Source organism: Salarias fasciatus, unplaced genomic scaffold (genome assembly GCF_902148845.1).
Source record: "Salarias fasciatus unplaced genomic scaffold, fSalaFa1.1, whole genome shotgun sequence".
Taxonomy (NCBI): Eukaryota; Metazoa; Chordata; class Actinopteri; order Blenniiformes; family Blenniidae; genus Salarias; species Salarias fasciatus.
The window spans coordinates 13903-38178 of record NW_021941392.1 but is presented as its reverse complement, the minus strand read 5'-3'; the positions used below and the strand labels follow the sequence as shown (position 1 = coordinate 38178).

Genomic DNA, 24276 nt, shown 5'->3' with positions numbered 1-24276 from the left:
CCCTTTTATGCACAAAGATGTCTTTATCTGAATCTTTTAACTTGAGTGCAGCAGTTTCTCATCAGAAAACACTCACGAATGTGGAATTTGAACCATCCAACTTTTTCAAGTTGAGCTGCTCAAGGGTCTGAGCGGCTGCCAGTCCCAGTTTCTCTCTCTGTGTTGATCGTTCCAGAACATCGACGCCACAGGAGGATGTTTGTAACATCTTCAAGCTGCAGATGAAGAATCTAACCCCCATAATTCACCTGGACCGAACAGGGAGGAAAAAACAATGAATTCTCAGTGACAGGAACATTTGTTTTCTCTACTATTTATTTACTTTGAGCCAATTTCAAACCCTAATTCTGTGATTAATCGCAACTAAAAAAAAAAAAAAAAGCTGACAGCCCTCCATGAATTAATCACGATTAATCTGATTAAAACTGACAGCCCTACCAAGAAAACACCGGGAAGACGTTCCCAGAGGAGCAGCAGGACACATGGAAAAAGACAATGAATGGGATTCAATGAATTGAAAAAGAATCAATAAATACATATTGAAAGATGGAAATGCACATTCTTCTTCCTGTTTATGATTATGATTATGATTATTATTATTATTATCATTATTATTATTATTATTATTATTATTATTATTATTATTATTATTATTATTATTATTGCTGTTGTTGTTAGTTTTTTAAAATTAATAGTAACAATAATACAAACATAATAAATACAAAATCTCACTGTTAGTGATTTCAAAATATTCTATTTCAGGAATTTTTGGGGAAGCACGCGAAGGGCAGATAGATGGAGCTCGAGACACACATACGCACGCACTCTCTCACATACACACACACACACACACACACACACACACACACACACACACACACACACACACACACACACACACAGAGGTTACCACAGGACACTGCTGGACTCACCAACCAGCAACAAGCGGCTCCAGACAGCCTCTCTCTCCCCGGACCGCCGCGGTGCTCTGCCCGGACTCTCTCGCTTCTCTCGGTCCTCCCCCCGGACCTTTCCCGCTCTCTCCCCCCCGGACTGCCTCGCTCCCTCCCCGGCCGTGCCGCTCGCTCTCCGGCGTGCCCCTCTGGAATATTCGGCCGCTCGGGGAGTTCCTCTGGACCGTGAACCGGACCCGGTCTCCCGCCTCTCCCCGTCTCCTCTCTGTCCTCTGACTCTGGGACATTCGGGAGCAGACCGGGGGACCAGCCGCTCGGACTGCCGCCGACACGGAGCTCTGCTTTCCGGCTTCCCTCCGGCGGCTCCCGGGAGAGACCCGGAGCGGCTCTCCGGTGCCCCGGTACCGGCCCGCGGGGTGTTGATCTCCGGGGTTTTGTGTGTTTAGCGGGGACTCGGTTGGATCCGGAGCACTTGTGGCTCTCGGTGCGGGCTGCTGGCCGGACCAGGGGCGTGCAGGACGGGGAAGTTGGTGGAAGTTGGCGGTGCGGTCCGCGGTCCCCGGTGCTCGGTCCCCGGTCCCCGGTGCTCGGTCCCCGGTGCAGGAGGTCACCTCCTCCGCTCCTCCTCCTCCTCCTCTCCCCTGAAGATGTGAGCGGTCCCCTCTCCTCCTCCTCCTCCTCCTCTCCCCTGAAGATGTGAGCGGTCCCCCCTCCTCCTCCTCCTCCTCCTCCTCCTCTCTCCTCCTGTCTTCCTCCGGACCGCTCGGCTCCTCTCTCCCGGGGAGGAGGTGCTGCCGGACCGGGAGACATGTACGAAAGCCTGGACGTGGTGGGTCTGAGCCCCGGTCCCGGCCCCGGCAGCCCGAGTCCCGGCTCCTTCCTCAGCATGGACTACTACCACCGGCCCCCGGGGCTGGGGCCGGACAAGGGGCTGCTGTCCGGGGCGGCGGGCGGCGGGGCGGCGGGGCTCCAGCGGCCGTTCGGAGGGTCCCTGGTGTCCGGGAGGCACTGGAGCGGATCCAGCCACTGTGAGTCCAACCCGATCACCGACACTTTAATCCGATCACCGTTCATCTGGTCACATTTCCAGTCAGATCACAGTGCTGTTTCTCCTGACCTCCAGCTCTGTCTGAACCTTTAACAGATCAATATGTCAACATTTAGAGACCAGGCGGTTTTCCCTGAACTGGAGCTCCGCTGCTTCATCCTGCTGCATGTCGGATCGTTTTCAGTGGAAGTTTCTGGCTGTCAGAGGAGGATGTGAAATCCAGGGGCCCGTCTGGTGGCCCCTAAGGCCCCCTATAGTCTGAACTAGCGCTGTTAAACATTAATTTGTTGTATCATTATTTCCATAGTGAATCGCAATTAATCACACTTTGAATTGTATTTTTTGAACGGTGTTGTTTTGCATTTGAAATCAGTTTTCAGTCCATAGTAAAGCATCCATCAATCGGTTTTAAAGTCATTGTTGAAGTTTCAGCTTGGAGACTTCCTGTCTTGTTTGAGAATCAAACACAGAGAAAGAATTTCCTTTTCGACCTTGTTGGATTTTCTTTCAAAATAAAGCACCATGTAGACCAACTTCATATAATGTCTATGTTAGAAATAGTTTTCAGACTGAAAAGAGCCGGAAGCCTAATTATGTGAGTAATCATGATTTAAATAATTTGTCTTTAGTCATTAATTAATCTCGATGAATGTGAATAACTCTGACAGCCCTAGATTCTACTCTTCCAGTAAGGTTATAAATAAATATAGGATATGATAATTCCATTTTGAGTAACACTGTTCAACCTATTCACAACTAAGAATGATGGATGGATGGATGGGCGGGTGATGGATGGATGTGATATTTTGGCCTCCTGGAGGGCAGCTCTCTCACACCTGGGACACTCGGCAGCCCCCCCGGCCCCCCTCCTCGTCAGCTGCCCCTCCATTGATCGCCGGGCTGCTGGATGTGGAGTTGAAGGCTGACCTTTGCCGGAGTCGCCTCCTTTTGTTTGGGCTCAGTTGGGGAGGTTGGATTATATAACGGCACGCTAAAGGAGTCCGCGGCCCCGGCCTCCCTCCCGGCCGCCTCGCCGCTCCCTCCAGGATTTGGTTGTGGCGTTCTGAGTGGATGGATGGCCTCGAACGAAGGCAGTGGGTCGGGAGCTGCCAGCTCTGAATGAGGTTCATCCTGAGCCGCGGCTTAGCGCTTCTCACGAAGGTCCTCAGCACAGATTACATAAGCTTTCAGAGCCGCTGTTTACAGACGTGATTAATCAGTCTTTATGATGAGAGGCTCAGTGGCATCTTTGGCTTTCAGGCTCAGTCAAACAGGAACTTTTGTTTAGGGTTGTATCATTAGGGAATCAGTGCTGCTCTTTTCCAGCAGCGACTTTCAGGTGTTTCAGACGTTTTTAAAGGGAAGGGTGGGGATTTATTGACGTGTCATGAAGCCAGGGTTTTGTGAACTGCTATAAACATGGGCTCTACCTGGTTTTAAAGCGCTGTAAAAGGTGTGATTATCTTTCACTTCCAGGTGATTTCAGCCGTCCTGATCGTTCCTCCCGTAATGTTCTCTTATCTGGAGACAGTCAGTGCTCAGCAACGCTCTCTGTGGCTGTTGTATAATCACCAAAAAGGAATTTTATGATGGTCGGCTTATCCTTTTTGTGTCTGTTTACATAAAGGATGATGGGAACCGTGGAAAACACAACTTTTTGCAAACATTTGGGCTCCGTCTCCGTGTGCCTGCACCATGACTGTTTAGAAGATTCTTCTTCTGCACATGCTCGGTAGATAAACAGTAGCAAACATGGAGGTCACGACTCCCAGTCCAGATTCTCCTGGTCCTGGTCCTGGCTCTAGTCCAGATTCTCCTGGTCCTGGTCCTGGCTCTAGTCCAGATTCTCCTGGTCCTGGTCCTGGCTCTAGTCCAGATTCTCCTGGACTCGGTAGTTTTAGAGTTGACATTCACCACGCTAACAACTTCCATGTTCTCTCATTGCTAACGTATAGAGTGTTGTTCTCTGCAACAAGCCTCGCACCTTCATTACAAAAACACCCAACAGCACCAACTAGTGGCTCAACGTGCTAACTGCACTGTTTTCGGTGTTTCTGCATTTCCTCCATGTCGACAGGAATCGTAATAACCTTCATTCACTCAGGCCTGTTCTCTGTTTCTGTGGTCTGTAGGTTCATGTTATGAAGGAAGCCGCCGTGATGCATGTTCATGAATATTGAACGTGTGAACATATATTCCGCGCTGATGCATCATTTATTTACCAGTGCAGCGTGGGCCGTGGGCTGCACGCATTTAGCATTTTTGGGTAATATATATCACTATAACATCTCCATAACTCAGGGAAACGGTGGGATCTGCAGGGAGCGTCGCCGCGATGATAAATATAATGAATAAATCATTGAAATGACTTTGTTACTGTGCAACGCCGCTGAACCTCACGAACACACACCAGGAGCCGGTCCGGGGTTAAAGGTTCTGCCTTACGCAACATAAAATATGAAGCTCTTTCTTCACAACCAGGCCGGATTATTTCCAGATGAATAAATGGTTGCGTTTCAGTTTGTAAATAATGCTGCAGCAGTTTTTTTTCCTTCTTGTTTCCACTGAGAGCTTCAGTGTTTTTAGCCTCAGAATGAATTGACACAGAACCAGAACTGGACCCGGGGGGGTGGGGGTGGGGCGGGTGGGGGTGGGGCGGGGGTGGCAGACGCACTGATGATAGGGGCCATTTAAAGCCATAAAGAGGGAAAAGAGAGGGGAGAGTGCTCATAAATCCACCTTGTAAAGACAGCGAGGATTGTCTTCTGTGTGTGTGTGTGTGTGTGTGTGTGTGTGTGTGTGTGTGTGTGTGTGTGAGTGTGTGTGTGTGTGCCTCTTTCTGCATGCCTGGAATGAAGAGTGTCAAACCAGTTCAAAGGTCAAAGGGTGCACACAGACGCAGGCACGCACACAAATTCAGCAGCGACATGTAGGCAGTGGCTGGAGGCAGAGTGGCTCAGTGTGTGTGTGTGTGTGTGTGTGTGTGTGTGTGTGTGTGTGTGTGTGTGTGTGTGTGTGTGCGTGCTTGGTTGTGATCCAGAGCAATGACTCACTGACAATTGGGAAGTGACCTACATCTCTCCCTCTCTTTATTTCTGCCTCTTTCTTTCATGTGTCAGCTGCCCAGTCATCACTTCTGCGCGGTGAATGACCTCTCTTTCTGTCTCTTAGAGACACACACACACACACACACACACACGCACACACACTGTTCGGATTTTTGTGGTTTGAGCCCTCCGAAAAGGCTTACCAGGAAGCACACCATTTACAACTCGTGTTTGTCATTTGTATTCTTTTTATTTAATCCAATGACCACAGGTCATAAACCTGAAATACAACAAAAACAAAGCATCACAATACAATCACCCGAACGCAACCACTAATAAAGCAAAAGCTTGCAATATCAAACTAAATAAAGTCGGATTAAATCAATCAGAAACTACATTGCCCAGAATGCCTTGCGCTACTGGGCATGCGCAGTTTGAGCCTGGCACTTACGAGTCGCTTCCCATTTAAACAACATGCTCTTAAAGTAAATAGGAACTTAGATCACCAAAGCGCAGCATTTTAAAAACAGATCGGCACCAATGCTTCTCGCCGCTGCCAGTGCTGTAAGCCGCCGAGCAGGAGTAAGACGCCGAGCAACAGCAAATAACAAGTTTGAGCCGCCGCTAGCGCCGCTAGCGCCGCTAGCCGGATGCTAACGCCGCTGAACGCCACAACTCCCAGGTTTTTTACCCCACTGCAGGCTGCGACGCTCAAGCGACGATCAACACTGGCCCGGTGAGGCACACGTTAAGGCACATAAATAAGCATCAACAGTGATTTTAAATCAAAACAGTAGCTGCAACGTACCGACGGGCTGTGTGCTCCTGGTGCTGGCGGAGATGACCCTTTCAAAATAAAACCAACCCGAAGTCCGCCATATTGCCACACTTAAATAGAAAATATATTCAACCATATCCAAAGAACTTATTTTCTTCTTATTTCCCATTACTTACTTCAGATTACTTCTATCTTAATTCAAACAATTTAATGTAACAAAATTATCCAAACCCATTAATTAATATTATTTATTTGTTCATTTATTTTTTCCCTTTTAGCCACCCAAAGTCTCAACACCTCCCACTTGGCCGACTGACTAACAATCCAAGGAGGCCATACCAAACAATAACTTGAGTCTCTTGTTGAGCATTTCAAACTTAAAGTAAAACTGTAATGACATTTGTGATGAAACTAAAGTGCCTTTCGAACAAAAGTCTTTCAAGTCCTTGTAGACCATAAGCACAAATTAACTAAGGAGGTAGGCTCCACCACCTTTCCTCCTACTGAGTGCAGGTTTGCCCTCTAATCACTCAGTTGCCTCCCAGGGTTACCCACTAACTGAAACCCAGTCACCGAGTCCTTGGGTACCCATGGTGAGGACTTGTCTTACCTGCTATTGCTCCTCAGCAGGAATCAAAACCACCAACCTCCGCACATCCCTGCGAATGATGATCGTTGTGGGCATGTTGGAGTCCTTTCTTCTGGTCCTGGACACATCAGCAGCAGGAACGCCCATGCAGGTCTTTATGTCTGCATCCCGGACCACCCCTTTCTCGTCAGGATACGTCGCAACAACCCTTCCAAGCCGGAACTGTCCTCTCAGGGCATTCTGGTCTGCAATCCAGACGACATCCCCGACCTTGAGATTCCTCTCTGTTCGATGCCACTTATGCCGGATGAACAAGTTTGGTCCTGCAAGCTCATTCCATTTTTTCCAGAACCTGTCGACTCCAGCCTGGACAGCTCTCAGCCTGCGCCAAGAGTGGGTATCCAAGTCGATCCCATGCAGATCTCCTCCCTGTCCAGTGCGCCCCAGGATAAGGGAGTTGGGCGTTAAGTACTCCACCGTGTCCTCTTGCTCCTGTGCTCTGGCATCGATTGGTCGCTCATTGGTCAAGTTGGCCGCCGCGTAGAGAAGAGTCTGGAATTCACCCCAGGTGTAGAAGCTGGTAGTTCCACTGAGGCTGTTCATAGCTCTCTTAATGAGCTTGACAGCCGCCTCTGCTGCTCCGTTCCTGTGTGGGGAGTCTGCAGGATGGAAGTCCCACTGCCATTCTGTTCCATTCTTAGCAGCTGTGTTGTCCAAAGACGACTTCTGCAAACAAGTCAGGTGTTTGTGTAGTTCTCTCAGAGCGGGCCTGGCACCCACAAAGTTTGTGCCTCTGTCAGACCATAACTTCCTAGGATGCCCCCTTAGTGAAGTAAATCGGGAGTAGGCCTGAAGAAAACTCTCAGAAGACTGGTCATCGACGAGGTCCGCATGAACAGCTCTGGAAGCCATGCAGCAATACACGACTCCCCAGATCTTCTTCTTGGTTCTCTTCTTAACAGCATCCCTCACTTCGAAGGGCCCGAAGAGGTCCAGTGTGGTGTATTCGAAGGGGTTTGCTCTGCAGGTTCGCTCGTTTGGAAGATCGCTCATCACTTGCTGGCACAGTTGAGATCTCCGCTTCTTGCAAGCGATGCACTCATTGATCACCTTTTTGACTGTCCTCCGACCTTGCACCACCCATGCTTTTCTTCTGGTGCGCAGAAGTGTGGCAGCAACGCCTTCGTGATTTGTCTCGTGAGCTTCTCTGGCGAGCAAGGTCCCCAACCACGACCGGTAGGGAATTAGCGGCACAGCGGTCCCGTCTTCAGCCCAGGATTGAATTCTACCACCACACAGTAGAAGTCCTGTGGTGACGTCTTTGAACACCACCAGGCGGTTCAGTGTTGTGCTCTGAAAGCTTACACCATCTTGGGTTGCAATGGCTAGGTCTTGGAAGGCCAAAGCTCTTTCTTCCACAGACAGCTCAGGGCCCCTCGCCTCCCACTTTGGTGAATTTGGAGCTTGACCTTTAATGTTCAGCCAGGATTCTGCAGCTCTTCGCGTCCAAGCAACTGTTCCGCACAGTTTAGACAAACTGCTGAAACGGTTGAGCCCAACAAGTTGTACTAGAGCCACACTCCAGGGGTTCCTCTTTGGTTTTCCTGCCGTTAGGGATTGACACTGGTCCTTTGGCACTGGCGGTGGTTGCAGTACACAGTCTCTGCTGTTAACACCAACATCAGTGTTGCTGGAGTTTGGTGAGCGTCCTGCTTGAGACCTGGTGACTGCAGCTGAGAAGGCCTTTCTTTGGAGCTTTTTCACATCATCAGCAACTTGAGCTACTATTTCGCTGGCCATCTTGACAGGCCACTCAGCTTCAGGCAACCTCAGAAACTCCGGGCCTTGTTGCCACTCCGACCCTTCATCAAGCTCTTCAGGAGTTGCTCCCCTTGTGATGATGTCTGCTATATTGAAGTTGCCTTCAACCCACCTCCAGTCTTCTACTGGACCAGCCTTCTGAATCTCACCAATGCGATTGGCGAAGAAGGTCTGATAGCCATAACTGTCCTTGTGAATTGCTCCCAGAATCGTTTGGCTATCCACAAAATGGATCCAGTGTGCGACCTCGATGCGGCAGTGCTTCTCAAAGTACCTTTTCAGACGGGTGGCAAAGACTGCGCCACATATCTCTGCCTTGATCACGTCTCCTTTCTGGTCGAGAGGAGTAAGTTTGGCCTTTGATTCAACCAACCGCACGACGATGCCGCTCTCTGTCATCCAACGGAGATACAGCACTGCGCCGTAGGAAGCCTCACTTCCATCTGAAAACGTGACTCCCAATGGACGGCCAATGGCTCCTGGAGGAGTGAGGCTCCTTGGGAACCTGATCTGACCAAGCCTCACATACTCTTCAAAGAGTCTTATGGAGGCCTCCCGGAGTTTCGGTGAGAGTGGGTCATCCCAAGTGTCTTTGGTTGGACTTCCTTTATTTGCTTCTTGGTAAGATTCTCTTACAAGCATTACTCCTTTCTGCTTTGCAGGTGTGGCAAGACCAATGGGGTCATAAAATCCAGCGATCTGGCTCAGCAGTATCCGACGGGTTAGTGGATTTGGAGTGTTGCTTCTGACTTCTCCTTCGCGCAGATCGAGGCCCGTCCTCATCTTCCCTCTCTTTTTGGAGAAATTTATGGAGGTCATTACGCGAAGTTTGTCAGTCTCTGGCTCATAGCCGACTCCCAGTGCTTTGCTTTCCTCATCACGCATCTGGTTGGGTAGAACCAGAGTTTTTGGCACAGGCACAGTTGCTGGTGTGATGCTAGTGTCGGCTGTGACTTCAGACTTCCCACTGTGACCTGAGAAGACCCACGGTTTAAGGGAGAATCCTCCTGCCTTTAAGATATTCTCCACACCTTTGGTGATCTTCTCCAATGTCTGAAGGTCATTGTGGGATGTTAGTATATCGTCCACGTAGCTGTCTTCCACGAGCACCCGGCGCTCTTCGACCAAGCCTGCAAACTGGTGCAGATTGGCTGTTTCTCTCATGGCGATCTGCGCGATAGAACCAGCTGGTTTATCGCCAATGTTTACTCTGACAACAGCAAATACTTCAATCTCATCCTCTGGATTATCTCTCCAGAGAAATCGATGGAGATGTACTTCTCTGTCTTTTAGCCAGACTGAATTATACATTTTCCTCACGTCACCTAGGGCGGCGTACAGTCCAGATCTGAATCTCAAGAGCACTCCTCTTATCTGATTTAGGACATCTGGTCCCTTGTGCAGTAGATCATTCAAACTCACTCCCATGAATTCTTGACTACTGTTCCAAACGATCCTCACTGGAGTAGTGATTGAGTGAGGATTTGGGGCAACTAGATGGCTGATATACCACTTAGGTCCCTTCCAGTCGTTGATTTCCACATCTGTGAACTTGACAGCAGCTCCTCTTGAGATCATCTCATGGATTTGCTCTTTGTATGCAGCTTTCCATTCTGGCTCTTTCTCGAGGCGCCTTTCTGTGTTCAGAAAGGTTGCTTCCACTGCACGTCTGTTGTCTGGTAATGTTGAAGGATCTCCCCTCCAAGGGTAAGCTGCGTCCCAGTGGGGGAACTCACTGTGCTTGTCAGCTTGCATATAGGTAAGGCATTCCTTAATTTTTTCCATTTCTCGTTCCTCTCCGAGGGTCATTTCTTTGCCTCCAGGAGAACACCCACCGCACTTGCAGCCTCCACATTGAGGGTCACACGCTGCACCAACACTGTCCCACTTGAACCATTCGAGGACTTCTTTGTTGGTTGTTGCTGTGCTTCGGAGTATTGGTCCTTTCACTTGAGCTTCGCTGGGTCCTGCTGGATCCATGCGAAGTTCCTTGTACATGCTTGAAGCCGTTCTCATTGACCGAGCGAAGTGAGTTTCAGACCTGTGTACTTCCAGGTCAATCTCTTCAAAGAGGCCAGGATGGGTTCCTCCAATAGCCTTCCCCAACGGTCCATCCCAGAGGACGAGGTCTCCCACCTTCCTGATTGGTTGTGGGACCAGGCGGCCTTCTCTGTGGCTGATCAGTAGATCGATTTTGTCTGGGCGGACTAAGTCCTGAAGCGCTACATCAGGGAAGAACTTTTGCAGTTGGTGTGGTGTGACTGCTTGGTTCACCTTTGCAATATTATCCAGGCCGTAACAGATAAGTTTCTGCTCCACCACTGTACCTTTCGGAGTCTTCACTCGAAGCCTCAGGGTGTATCTTTTGGTGTTGACTGTCTTCTCCATCTCTCCGACGCCTTGAACAATCAGCTTTATGTTCTCCCCTCTGAGCTTAAGACGTTCTGCAGCTTCGTTGGAAATGTAGTTGGTATCCGAAGCCAGGTCGATCAATGTACCAATTAGGTGGCCTGAGTTTGTTGTTGCTTCCAGTAGCATCATTATAACTGGATGCTCCTTCAGCTCACAGTCAGTGTTGGCACACACAGTTGTAGAGATCTTGTTTGAGAAAGCTTCTTTGAATTCTGCCTTGAGCTCAGGAGACAGTTTAGCAAAAAGCTCTTCTTGTTTCTCTGTTAATCCAAGTCCCCTTCTTTCTACTTTTGTGTTGCTCTGCTCGTCACTCTTACTGTCTTTCTTCTTGATCAGTGGCTTTGGACAGAGCAAGTAGTTGTGACCTGAGGACCCCTCTTTCCGACAGTCGTCTCTTGAGCATAGATATTTTTGAGTGCAGCTCCCGTCTTCATCGTGGATGAGTAAGCACTTGAAACATGCTCCTGCTCTCTTTAACTGAGCTTTCTTACTGATGAGGTTGAGCTTCTTGAAGACTTTGCAGGCAAACAGTCTGCCTGCATGCTCGCTGTCTCCACATGCAATACATGAGTTTGGTCGAGAGCCTCCTTGAGTTTTTCCCAAACTGGCTTTGGTGAAAGCTTTCTTTTCTTTCCTTCTGTCATTTGCCCTCTCTGGATTGTCAGCAGAGGCGGGCTGTAGCTGATCCAGCTCCTCAAGGATGTCCTCTTGCTTTTTCAGGTACTGCAGCAGACAATCAAAGTGGTTTTGTGGTGAAAACCCACTTCCAGGATCACCTTTATGGGTGAGCCACTTCTCCTTCAGGGACTCAGGAAGTTTACTTTCAATTGAATGCACAACCACTCGATTTTTTACAGCGTCTTCCTCACCCAAGACTTGGAGGTCACGTAGAGCTCTCTCCACGGCCTGAATCAGTTCGATCGTCTTTCTGGGGTGATTTCCCTTAACAGCTGGAAGTCCTTGCACCTCTTTTGAAATCAGCAGCACTATTTTTGGCTTGTTTCCATATTTGTTGTCTAGAAGCCTGAACACGTCATCGGAAGAGCCACAGCTGGATAACACAAGGTCCCTCTTAATCCTTTCATCGAGGCTGCTCAGTAGGTGGAACTTCTTTACGTTGTCCAACCCAAGAGGGTTTCCCAGCTGCTGTAGGTCCTCCCATTCAGCTTTCCAGCGGTAGTACTCTCTTATGTTACCAGAGAACATTGGTAGGCGTGCCCGCTCCAGACTAATCTGCGGCTTGAAATTGTATGGGATTGGGTGTGGGCCAGAATCACCCTGCAGTGTGTTGAAGGCATTAGGGAGTACACCGTAGCTCAGACTGGGTGGCATGTGGGGCAGGCTAGGCTGGGGGCCACCGACAGGGTTGTGAGAATCTAAAGGGGAACTCAGCTCAGGTTTAGGTTGAGCACTGACAGCAGCTTCTTTCTCACTGGCTTCGTCATGCTCTTTATCCTCACCTTGTTCTCCTGCACCATCTGAATTCTCACTCCGCTGGTCCCAGCCTCGGAGGCTGCCTTGCCATGTCCACTCATCCCACAGCTTCTCACGCCGTTTCTTCAGCCTTCTAGTACAATCTTTGGTCTCCGTTACGTTGGCTCTGGGAATCAAATCCATCCACTTACTCAATCCGTTCTCGAGTTCGTAGACATCCCGCTCCAAGCTTCGATTCATTAGTTCACGCTGCCTTCCGGTCATCTGGCGATGGTCAGCTGCCTCGGCCTTGTCCATGGCTGACTCAGCCTCTTTACTGAGGTTAGTGATTTCCTCCTCAGCAAACCTGGTCCAGAAGCTTTTTAGGACGACATGTTCAACCTCATCAAACTTACAGTCACACTCTGCTGTTTTCTCGTCGACGTTGTCTGCCTTTTTTGCAGCTTCTTCACTGTTCGCTTCTCTCAGGGCCATGGAGTAGTCAAATCCAGCATCTCTAACTCTGGAGTGGTCCACTTTAAGGTTCCTCCACTCACTTCTCATTTCACCTTCTCCCAGTGCATTAACTCTGGAAGTAATGTGGTTGGCTCTTTTGGTGAATGCAGTCTGAGCTGCTGAACGCTTCTGCTTCAGCCTTTCCAGCTCCTCCTCTTTTGTTGCCATCTTGGTACCTTTTGCCTTTGTTTGACTGAATAAACTTTATTCCAACTGGGTTTAAGTAGTCTTATTTTTCTGTAGACTCTCTCCTCTTTTTGGTTTCAATAGTTTATTTATCAGCCATTAAGTTAGCAGGTGGGCAGATGACTTTGTAGGTGGGCAATTTGCCGTTTACAGATGTTGAGCAGTCTTTACTTTGTTTCACCTTTTTCTTCAGAACCGAGCCACGGTTTATGACTGTTCGGATTTTTGTGGTTTGAGCCCTCCGAAAAGGCTTACCAGGAAGCACACCATTTACAACTCGTGTTTGTCATTTGTATTCTTTTTATTTAATCCAATGACCACAGGTCATAAACCTGAAATACAACAAAAACAAAGCATCACAATACAATCACCCGAACGCAACCACTAATAAAGCAAAAGCTTGCAATATCAAACTAAATAAAGTCGGATTAAATCAATCAGAAACTACATTGCCCAGAATGCCTTGCGCTACTGGGCATGCGCAGTTTGAGCCTGGCACTTACGAGTCGCTTCCCATTTAAACAACATGCTCTTAAAGTAAATAGGAACTTAGATCACCAAAGCGCAGCATTTTAAAAACAGATCGGCACCAATGCTTCTCGCCGCTGCCAGTGCTGTAAGCCGCCGAGCAGGAGTAAGACGCCGAGCAACAGCAAATAACAAGTTTGAGCCGCCGCTAGCGCCGCTAGCGCCGCTAGCCGGATGCTAACGCCGCTGAACGCCACAACTCCCAGGTTTTTTACCCCACTGCAGGCTGCGACGCTCAAGCGACGATCAACACTGGCCCGGTGAGGCACACGTTAAGGCACATAAATAAGCATCAACAGTGATTTTAAATCAAAACAGTAGCTGCAACGTACCGACGGGCTGTGTGCTCCTGGTGCTGGCGGAGATGACCCTTTCAAAATAAAACCAACCCGAAGTCCGCCATATTGCCACACTTAAATAGAAAATATATTCAACCATATCCAAAGAACTTATTTTCTTCTTATTTCCCATTACTTACTTCAGATTACTTCTATCTTAATTCAAACAATTTAATGTAACAAAATTATCCAAACCCATTAATTAATATTATTTATTTGTTCATTTATTTTTTCCCTTTTAGCCACCCAAAGTCTCAACACACACACACACACACACACACACACACACACACACACACACACACACACACACACATATACACACTCACAGTTTGTCTGGGAATGTGAGGGTTTACTGACCAGGTTTGACCTGAGTGTGAAAAGAGGGGAGGAGGTAGCTGGCTGCAGCTCCGTTCTCGTATTTCTATCCTTGTCGGGGCCAAATGTCCCCACAAGGATAGCAAAACGTGGAACGACGTGCCTTGTGGGACCTTTTTCCGGTCCTAAGTAGGAGAAACAGTGTTTTCTTGACCATGTTGTTGTTACTGAAAAAAGTAAAAGTGCAAAAACATTTCTTTAGGGTTAGGCTTTGTTGTGGTGTGGGTTAGGGTTAGGGTAAGGGTCAGGGTTAGGGGCTAGACATGAATGGGAGTCAATGGAAGGTCCCCACAAGGATAGAAATACAAGACTGAGCGTGTGTGTGTGTGTGTGTGTGTGTGTGTGTGTGTGTGTGTGTGTGTGTGTGTGTGTGTGTGTGTGTGTGTGTGTGAGTGTGACATTGCCGTCAGACAGAAGCTAAAAGAGGGGCTGTGGAAAGTTGGTTATTAATTCATCCGTTGGAGACAAAGTCCCGAGGCGGCGTCGCATGTTTCTGCCCGCTCTCCCTCCTGTCCAGGGCTCATGAAGGCACATGTGCTAAAAGAGAGGCATCGCTGCGGTGTCGCTGTGGCTGCTTGGTCAGCCCGGCTCGTCGTTTCGGCCAGCTGACGTATTCGCATTGACAGACGGTTCCACCACGAGGCGTCGATCCGGCTGATCACGATGTGAAGAAGCAGAAGTGCTGCTCAAAGGGTTCATTGTTGGGCCACGCTCGGCCGGACCGCAGCGCGAGATCTGTGGTCGGCCATGCTTCTGCGTGCACTGAAGCAATGTGCCACAGGAGAGCTTTGAACACTGATGCAGTGCAGTATTGATCCAGAAGTCGTCGTGTGAAGGCAGGTTAGAGGTGTGGAAGCCGAAGCCTCTGGACGGCTGTGGTCGTGTCAGTGACCGCGGGAGTGAGTCCCTGTGGGATTTTAAATAGTTGAAGAGTCAAAATCAAGAGACGACGCATTCAAAACTCAGTCACCATCCAGCAGAGAGCCTCAAATCGCGTCTCCAATGACATTGTTTGATACCTGGAATTAAGTGAGCAAAACAGCAAAAAAAAATAATAATAATAAAAAAAAATCAACTTGAAGCACTTAACAAATACCAAGAAAAATCCTTAAATTGCAAAAAAAAAAAAAAAAAAAAAAAAACCCTAAACCGTGAAAAGCATTGAAAAAAACCCTAAAACAGTCAAAATCAATGCCTTGACTAAACTTGCGAGAAGTTCCGAGGTCTATTAGAAAATTCGTTGTTTCGTTTGGCTCATTCTTCATGTTTTGTGTAGTTAAAGAACTTGATTGATCATCTCGCATGTAGAGCAGTTAAAAAATATCCAGAATGGGATCGTTTGCCTCGATCTGTATTCCTACACAATGTTTCCCCCAAACCGAACTCTGTTACTGTCAGTGATCAATCGCTGCTTCTGGAAGCCAAATCTGTATGCAGCAGTGGCAAACGGTGTTCACAGGTTGTAGGAAAATGTAATTAAAGACGTGTGCGTGCAGTTTGTTACCTCTCGCTGTCTCTGGGCCGGCGGAGGAAAGAGAACGCTTTGTTCTGGAAGGACTCGGCGGCTCCTGGATCACCTGGTGAAAACTCAACTGGGAGCAACGGATCCGCTAATATTTACCGCTGCCGCTATTCGATTTGAACTGAACTCAACCTGAACACACAGATCAGCTGCTCTGCCTTCAACCAACAACCGAGCAGAGAGATGTTTGGAAAGCCGAACAGCAGCTGAAGATGAGAGGACACCAACTGGACGCCGCACGGCGATAAGCTAACGGGAGCTAATGCTAGCTCGCTTCAGTCGTCGTGTATTCAGCTGTGCCTTGTCAGTGGCCTGAAGTCTGTCTGTATCACATTTCAGCTCGGTCAGAGCCCCGGCTGAGGAGGTACTCTGGAGGTACTGGAAAAACAGCTGGTACCAGGTACTCGGTACTAGGTACCAGGTAGTAGGTACTAGGTACTAGGTAGTGTTAGTGGAGTCAGGCCCAGTAGGCGCTAGTGGAAAGCACCACAAGGCAGCAGCGTTGGAAAGTGTTTACAGGAAGTTTTACCTCGTGCAGTATTTTGTTTTATTATACAAAGTACAGAATGTTCAAACGGGCTCATTTTATGGCGCTGGCCTTCGTTGTGTAACGACAATAAAGCCGACCTTCCCTTTCACCTTGTAAAAGCTTAGCGAGAGGATCCAGATCGTGAGGAGGCGGCCGCTGATTGAACACTGATAAACCCGGCCACAGGTAAACACAGCTCGGCACAGCCAGCTGGCGACTGGCCCAGCAACCAGCTCCCAGACTATTTTAATCGCGAACGGCAGCAAAGCGGGCCATCAGATCGTCGTTTTATTCTGGGAGACGGAAGCTATAGGCCGTCGTCCGTGGAGCCGAACCCAACAAGTCATTCATGGAGTTCATCAAAATGATGAAAAAACAATCCATCAAAGAAGTTCAGAAATAACTTCAACTGGGGTTCATCTTCACAGCCGGCAATATGAACAGTCCCTTCATTTCCACAGCCAAGAAAAAGACTTAATCACGTTGGAAACTGGATCAAAGCGCACAGTGACCTGAGGGATTTCACAGTGCTCACACTGAATGATCAGAGTCACTCACGGTTTTTATATAATCAAGCGCGAGCAGTGGCGCTGTGCTAAATCAGGCCACACGACTACTTCACAGAACTTCACCAAGCAATCTGCATCCAGTAACTCTTAGCATTCCTCTGGATAATGAAGTCGATCAAACTTAAATAAAGCAGAAATCAGTCTGTGAGCTTGAAAGTCCACAGAGGCTTTTTGTTTATTTTCATCAAGGCCAAATTAGAATAGAGTGAAAAAAGGAGCACACCATTGGAATTAAGTCCTTTATACTGACTGAAAGTGAGTTTTCAAAGCCAGTTAGCATAAGAAAATGTGACAACCTTCACTGTGATTATGGGCTGTCGATAATGGAGCTGGGATTTGACGATGGTCCGTCATTAACAGAAAACCTCATCATTTTACTATCACACCATCAAACGACTTATGAACCCAACAAACCTGCACTGATGTCTCAAATGACGCTCAAAAACATGATTAGCTCGGCCTTTTAAGGAATGGTTTGATATTTCGGCAGAATCAAAGTTTTGATCGCTGGTAGTTTATCTTGACTTCACGGAGGAACGATTCCCTCACTTGTCCTCTTCGCTTCATGGTACTTGAATGGGTATGGTTCAAGTCCTCCAAGCATTTTATTCCAAGTGACCTTTGATTAGGTTGAAACAGCTGATTCTCAGTGACGGGCCTTCCGGTCTGCCCGTCAGGTAGTGCCTAATCCCTGCCACCCGGCGTGTGCCCACACCCATCTCTGTTTGCTGGTGTGTGAGGAGCAGAGGCTGGACGGTGCTAAAGCCACTAGAGAAGCCCAAGAGGCAGGGTCTACTGGAAAAGCCCCTGAGGCGTCCTCCACCCTCACCTTCGAGGACCTGCAGGGGAGCAAGGGCATGCCGGACCACTTTCCTGAATGAGCATGTGGACGTGGATGCCTCCTCTCTCTTGGATGAGGATCGGATGAGGTCCTGTTCTGCTTTCCCCCGTGCAGGTAGCTGCGAGGCTCTGTCCATCCTTTATGTTTGCATACAGCAGGTTAACAGTTCTGTTTCCTCTGGTGTTCCGCTTCGCATCGTGGGAGAGAGCAGCATTGTGTCCAGAATTACATGGTTAACTCCCCCAGAAGTGTGTTTTACCCTCCCCTACACTGTAATCCCGAGGTTCAGCCCACACTGGCTGTCGACCAATGAGGCCCTGTTTCAGCCACAGTGTTTCAAGTGAAGGCCCATTGCTTTTGTGTTGTCTTCAGGAAATCTTTGAAATCCATCCACGAGAAAGTCAGAAACACTGAAAACCATGTCCTCATTTTTCTTGGTCTTCATGACGACCAAGTTGGATTGTTATTATGGTGACTGTCAGCTCTGAAACTACCAAGTCCAGGAGAATCTGGACTGGGAGTCGTGACACTCTGGAGGCCACCATGTTTGTTGCTGTTCATCTGCTGAGCATGTGCAGAAGAAGTGTTTACTACGGCCGTGGTTTGGAGCAGGGATGGAGCCCCAGCACTTTCTAAAGAACTTCCACCCCGGGAGTCATTTTCCGTGGCCTCGGGCGCCGTCGTTCTGTAAACAGACCCATAAAAACACAACAAAACTTTTGTGTTTTCACTTGAAAACATCATGTAAACGAGGCCTCAGAGTCTCGGTTCACACAGAATGAAAGGCAGAGATTTGAAACCGGTCACCTCTGATGCCCTCGGGGGGCGAGCGGGGGGGGGCAGAAAGGGGAGAGGAGAGAGGCAGAAACAGGAGGGGAGGGAGGCAGAAAGGGGAGAGCAGGACTGAGAAAGTTTAAAAGAGGTCAGACGATGCTTTAGGGAGCTGCTGGCTAGTGTGTCAGTGAGAAGTGAGCAAAGGCAAATAGAGGAGAGATGAAGAGAGGGGAGATGGAGGGATGGTGTGATGGCTGAGGAGGAGGAGGAGGAGGAGGAGGAGGAGGAGGAGGAGGAGGAGGAGGAGGAAGAAGAGGAGGAGGAGGAGGAGGAGGAGGAGGAGGAGGAGGTGGTGTCTCATCTTTATTTCTCTCCTCTGTAAACAGCAGTCGAGTTGAGTCTGTCATGGAATGTTTGGTATGGCTGCTAAAGGAGGGGGAGGGGAAGTGTGTGTGTGTGTGTGTGTGTGTGTGTGTGTGTGTGTGTGTGTGTGTGTGTGTGTGTGTGTGTGTGTGTGTGTGTGTGTGTGTTGGGGCAGAGGTCAGAGGATTCAGATGGGGGGGTGGTTGTGTTCGGTCCCTGGTTTCTTAATCTGGGGTCGTGACCTCAGATACCTCAGACACATCGCCGTCTGCTTCACAACTAAAATAAAGCCGACGAGTCTGGCTGCTGAACCAGGAGATGGGATTATTGTCACACTTTAATCTGATCCATCTCTGCAGAAATGATTTGGTCTCTGAATGAGGGACAGTAGGATCCGCTCCTTCAGCAGAAATTGATCTGGTCATTGATTGGATTTTGATTGTTCCTGGTTCAGTGTGGTGACTTGACTCTGGTTCGTGCTGAACCCTGACAGATTTTAGATTTTGAATGTGTCCCGCTCATTATCGATTGAAACTGTGATTATTACTTTGTCCTCTGTTGGTCTTCACCTGTTCCCTGTTGGACGACAATGCTTCTAGTGAAAAAAAAAGAAAAAGATTTTTCAGTTTTTTGGGGGGAAAACTTTCATGATACGAGGCAACAGTTTGAAAACAATGTAGTTTTGAAAGAAAAGAGAAATCCTGAAAATGGTGTAGCTACCCTGTGGGGCCATGGATTGGTGCTGTTGGTTGTTTCTGAGACCATAGTGACGTGTTCTTTGAGTCTTGGGGTGTCGGGATTCTGATTCTTTATCTGCCCCTGACTGAAGATTAGATAACTGTGTTGATGTGTTTGCTGTCTCTCGTCGGGATTTAGCCTCCTGATTGTCTGCTAATCCCTTTAAAAAGGTGAAGCGGAATCCTGAGCATTCAGTTGGTGTGAAAGCTGAGCAGGAAGTTGTGACTTCATTCTTCAAGACTTCCTTTTAGAGTAATGATCTGAAGAAGCTGCGGTGGGAGTTAAACAGCCGAAACTGATCATCCTGAACCTGAACAGGAGAACCCCCCACACGCATTGATCTGTGACCAGATGTTTACCCTCAGTGACCAGATGTTTACCCTCAGTGACCAGATGTTTACCCTCAGTGACCAGATGTTTACCCTCGGTGACCAGATATTTACCGTCAGTGACCAGATGTTTACCCTCGGTGGTGACCAGATGTTTACCCTCAGTGACCAGATGTTTACCCTCAGTGACCAGATGTTTACCCTCAGTGACCAGATGTTTACCCTCGGTGACCAGATATTTACCGTCAGTGACCAGATGTTTACCCTCGGTGGTGACCAGATGTTTACCCTCAGTGACCAGATGTTTACCCTCGGTGACCAGATGTTTACCCTCGGTGGTGACCAGATGTTTACCCTCAGTGACCAGATGTTTACCCTCGATGACCAGATGTTTACCCTCGATGACCAGATGTTTACCCTCAGTGACCAGATGTTTACCCTCGGTGACCAGATGTTTACCCTCGGTGGTGACCAGATGTTTACCCTCAGTGACCAGATGTTTACCCTCGGTGTTTATCCTTGGTGACCAGATGTTTACCCTCGGTGGTGACCAGATGTTTACCCTCAGTGACCAGATGTTTACCCTCGGTGTTTATCCTTGGTGACCAGATGTTTACCCTCGGTGGTGACCAGATGTTTACCCTCAGTGACCAGATGTTTACCCTCAGTGACCAGATGTTTACCCTCAGTGACCAGATGTTTACCCTCGATGTTTATCCTTGGTGACCAGATGTTTACCCCCGGTGACCAGATGTTTGTCCTTGGTCCTGCAGCCATCGAGACGGAGAGCACGAGCTCCGGAGAGGACCTGCTGGTCCCCAGCCCCCCCTCACCCCCTCCTCCACCCCGGATCTACAAGCCCTGCTTCGTCTGCCAGGACAAATCCTCCGGATATCACTACGGAGTCAGTGCCTGTGAGGGCTGCAAGGTATACACACACACACACACACACACACACACACACACACACACACACACACACACACAGAGTTCTGGTTCTGGGTAACTGGGCCATGTGGATCTGGATCCTCAGTGAAGCTCCACTGCTGCGTGAGAGCTCGCTGGGTGTTTGCATAATGTGTCAGCAGCGAGGTCGCAACCTTTCTGCCACCCCGAGGATCTGTAAGCCTCTTTGCCTCATCTAATCCCACACACACACACACACACACACACACACACACACACACACACACACACACACAATGCTTGCAGTTTTTTTTTTCAGATTTGTCGTTCCCCTCCCCGATTCTTCCAGGGCTTCTTCCGGCGGAGCATCCAGAAGAACATGACGTACACGTGTCACCGCGACAAAGTCTGCGTCATCAATAAAGTGACCAGGAACCGCTGTCAGTGCTGCCGCCTGCAGAAGTGCCTGGACGTGGGCATGTCCAAAGAGTGTGAGTCCTGTGTGCCTGTGTGTGCGTGTGTGTGTGTGTGTGCGTCGCCCTCTGCTGGTCCGTTACTGTCATTGACTCAGTGATTTGTGAATCGCTGTTGCTCCCAGTCACTTCCGCTGTGTTTTTGTCCTGTTAGCAGCTGATTAGAGGAGGTTTCCAGCTGTTCTTATTACACAGCTTTTCCTCTTTTCACTGTCACCTCTCTGGAGTTCACTGAGCTCCCGAGAGCGGCACATTCTTTCGCTCAAATTTGCAGATATAGTCTGTTAGATTTTATACTCATTTGGTCATTCCGGTGTTTGGAACACCAGAATTCAGGGGTTTGTAGAGCTGAGCAAATACTTTTGGCAACGTAAGTCTGCCCACATTCAGTTCAGAAGGGTTGTGCGCATACCTGGATTATTTATAGGCTCAGGCTGCTTCCGATGAAACTTTTTCTACTTCCTCCAACAAAGACTGACTCGGTTTATCCAGTCAATCATTTTGAGAGGTAGAAATAGAATTCCTGCGTTGAACACACATAAAGAAATATTTTCTCGAGATAACACACTCGGAGGATGTTCCCTCAGATTACAGGAGTGCCTCATTCTGGTACACATCCTGACTGTTTGTTGCCCTTTTTTCATAACGTATCTGGAATCCTGCATCCAGTGACCCTGGTTTGTATTTAATATTGCTTCAGATTGGACGATAAGTTATTGTGCAAACCGATGTGTTTTTCAATATCATGCCAGTCATGAATCACATTCAGCACTGTGGGATTAGGTTTCTCCTTGTTGGTCAGGACAGTCGCAGTTGGCCCAGTAAACGCTCAGAGCAGCGTCTGTCGCCCCCCTCTGGCTGCGTAGGATCTGCAGAACAATTTTTTATTTGTTCCATTGCCTTTAGATTATTTCAGTTTCATCGTGAAATGTTTTGTTCTCAATAAGATCCAAATTATTCTGCTTCCCCGACGTCCGAGAGGAAAACCTGTTGTGGTCCTCCCTCAGTGGTCCGCAACGACCGCACCAAGAAGAAGAAGGAGGAGAAGCGGCAGAGCGAGGTGGAGGTCTACGTCCTGTCCGCGGACACCGAGGAGATGATCCAGCGAGTCCGCCAGGCCCACCAGGACACGTTCCCGTCCCTGTGCCAGCTGGGGAAGTACACCACGGTACGCCTGCGCCCGTCCCTGCAGCCCGCCGCCACTCCAGACCCCCCCCCCGGCTCACCCCTCCTACCTGTGTCTGCAGAGCAACAGCGCCGAGCACCGGGTGGCGCTGGACGTCAGCCTCTGGGACAAGTTCAGCGAGCTCTCCACCAAGTGCATCATCAAGACGGTGGAGTTCGCCAAGCAGCTGCCCGGCTTCACCACGCTCAGCATCGCCGACCAGATCACGCTGCTGAAGGCCGCCTGCCTGGACATCCTGGTGAGGAGGCGTCCGCGGCCGCCGCGCTCCGGCCGAGAACCCGTCAGAAACCCTCTTCCTCCCCGCCTCCGCAGATCCTGAGGATCTGCACCCGCTACACCCCGGACCAGGACACCATGACCTTCTCCGACGGGCTCACGCTGAACCGCACGCAGATGCACAACGCCGGCTTCGGCCCGCTCACCGACCTGGTCTTCGCCTTCGCCAGCCAGCTGCTGCCTCTGGAGATGGACGATGCAGAAACGGGCCTGCTCAGCGCCATCTGCCTGCTGTGTGGAGGTACTGCAACCCGGCAGAGTGCGCGGCTGTGTGTGTGATGGATGTTTTTTTGTGTGTGTGTGTGTGTGATGTTTTTCTCTGTGTGTGTTTAGACCGTCAGGACCTGGAAGAGTCTCAGAAGGTGGATGTTCTCCAGGAGCCGATGCTGGAAGCCCTGAAGGTTGTTACGACAGTACAGTGTCCTCACACTTTGAGTTCAGGTCACATCGTTAATGTGTGTGTGTGTGTGTGTGTGTGTGTGTGTGTGTGTGTGTGTGTGTGTGTGTGTGTGTGTGCGTGTAGCTCTACGTCAGGCGGAGGAGGCCTGACAAACCGTGCATGTTCCCCAAGATACTGATGAAGATCACAGACCTGCGGAGCATCAGTGTGAAAGGTGAGTCTGAGTCGGTTCATGGAGGTATCCAGAGGTCGTCGGCAGGTCACGGGGGTCACTGCAGGTCACCCGGACGCTGTCTGGTTGTCTCCCACAGGAGCGGAGCGGGTCATCTCCCTGAAGATGGAGATCCCCGGTTCGATGCCACCGCTCATCCAGGAGATGCTGGAGAACTCCGAGGGTCTGGAGGGCCAAGGGGCCGGAGGGGGGAGGGGCAGAGGGGGGGAGGGGAGGGGGGGAGGCAGGCGGGCGGAGACCTGCCAGCGGAGCCCACCCTCCACGTCCGAGCCCTCCCCGAGCTCCTCCCCCTGCTCCACACCCCCGCCCTCCACCTGAAGCTCCTCCCCCCTCCCGGCACATAAAGCTCCCACCTCCACCTGAAGCCCCGCCCACTGAGGAACACTGAACATTACTGAACGGGAGGGCCGACTCCTCCTCTTCCTCTTCCTCCTCCTCTTCGTCCTCATGTAAAATATTGTACATAAGAAAAGCTGAATGAAGCTCAAAAACACGAGAAACAAGAGGTTATTTTCCTAAATGTACATGTGTATATAATGATTCATGCCCAGTGCAGCTACACACACACACACACACACACACACACACACACACACACACCAAACACACACTGGAATCAGAAGTGTTTCTGAGCGTTTCAGACTCTGTGGATTTCTTCAAACCAAAGCAGGGGGCTTTAACACGCAGCAGGACCGGACCCCCCCACTCTGTCAGGTACACGGTCTTCATCCCCACCCCCCACTGTGCACTGAGGTGAAGCTCAATAAAGACAAACCTTCTTCTTCTCTGTGGTGTTTCTGTCATTAACAGAAGAGAAATCAACAGAAATCCAGGACAGAGACCGCTTTGAAAGCTTTTTAATGTTCACCAGATGGTCGATTCTGGTCGTTTATGTAAACTTTATAGCTTTGAATTCAGTTACTCCATTACAAAAAAAGCATTAATTGTGCTAGCTTAATGGTCAAACATTTAAACTTCCACTGTGATTTAAATCACACTGAAGGACATCTTCACATCAGAACGCATTCCCACTGTGTAAAATGACCTGACATTTCCTTTTCAGCCAAATGACTGAAGGCATGAGCCTCATCAGAATCGATTGTTCTGTTAACATTTCATGGAGGCTGTGGTGCTAAAAACCATTAAGATGGATACATTTTAAGGAAGGTG

The 24276-nt window shown here is 49.2% G+C and overlaps 2 protein-coding genes across 2 annotated transcripts; one reads left to right on the top strand and one right to left on the bottom strand.

Annotated features, from left to right (window-relative positions):
• Positions 1-80: 80 nt before the first annotated feature.
• On the bottom strand, positions 81-1724 carry LOC115385572 (translation initiation factor IF-2-like). The gene is made up of 3 exons (XM_030087636.1): positions 1715-1724; positions 933-1545; positions 81-248 (listed from the first exon to the last, which is right to left on the bottom strand). Exons 1-3 carry the CDS (start codon positions 1722-1724, stop codon positions 245-247), a joined length of 627 nt encoding a protein of 208 aa, XP_029943496.1. The 3' UTR covers positions 81-244.
• rarab (retinoic acid receptor, alpha b) lies at positions 919-23869 on the top strand. Its single transcript, XM_030087641.1, has 9 exons — positions 919-1942; positions 20407-20561; positions 20889-21030; positions 22020-22180; positions 22260-22436; positions 22511-22715; positions 22808-22875; positions 22998-23088; positions 23186-23869. The coding sequence occupies exons 1-9, from the start codon at positions 1723-1725 to the stop codon at positions 23422-23424; spliced, it is 1458 nt and encodes a 485-aa protein (XP_029943501.1). The 5' UTR covers positions 919-1722; the 3' UTR covers positions 23425-23869.
• The last annotated feature ends 407 nt before the right edge of the window (positions 23870-24276 follow it).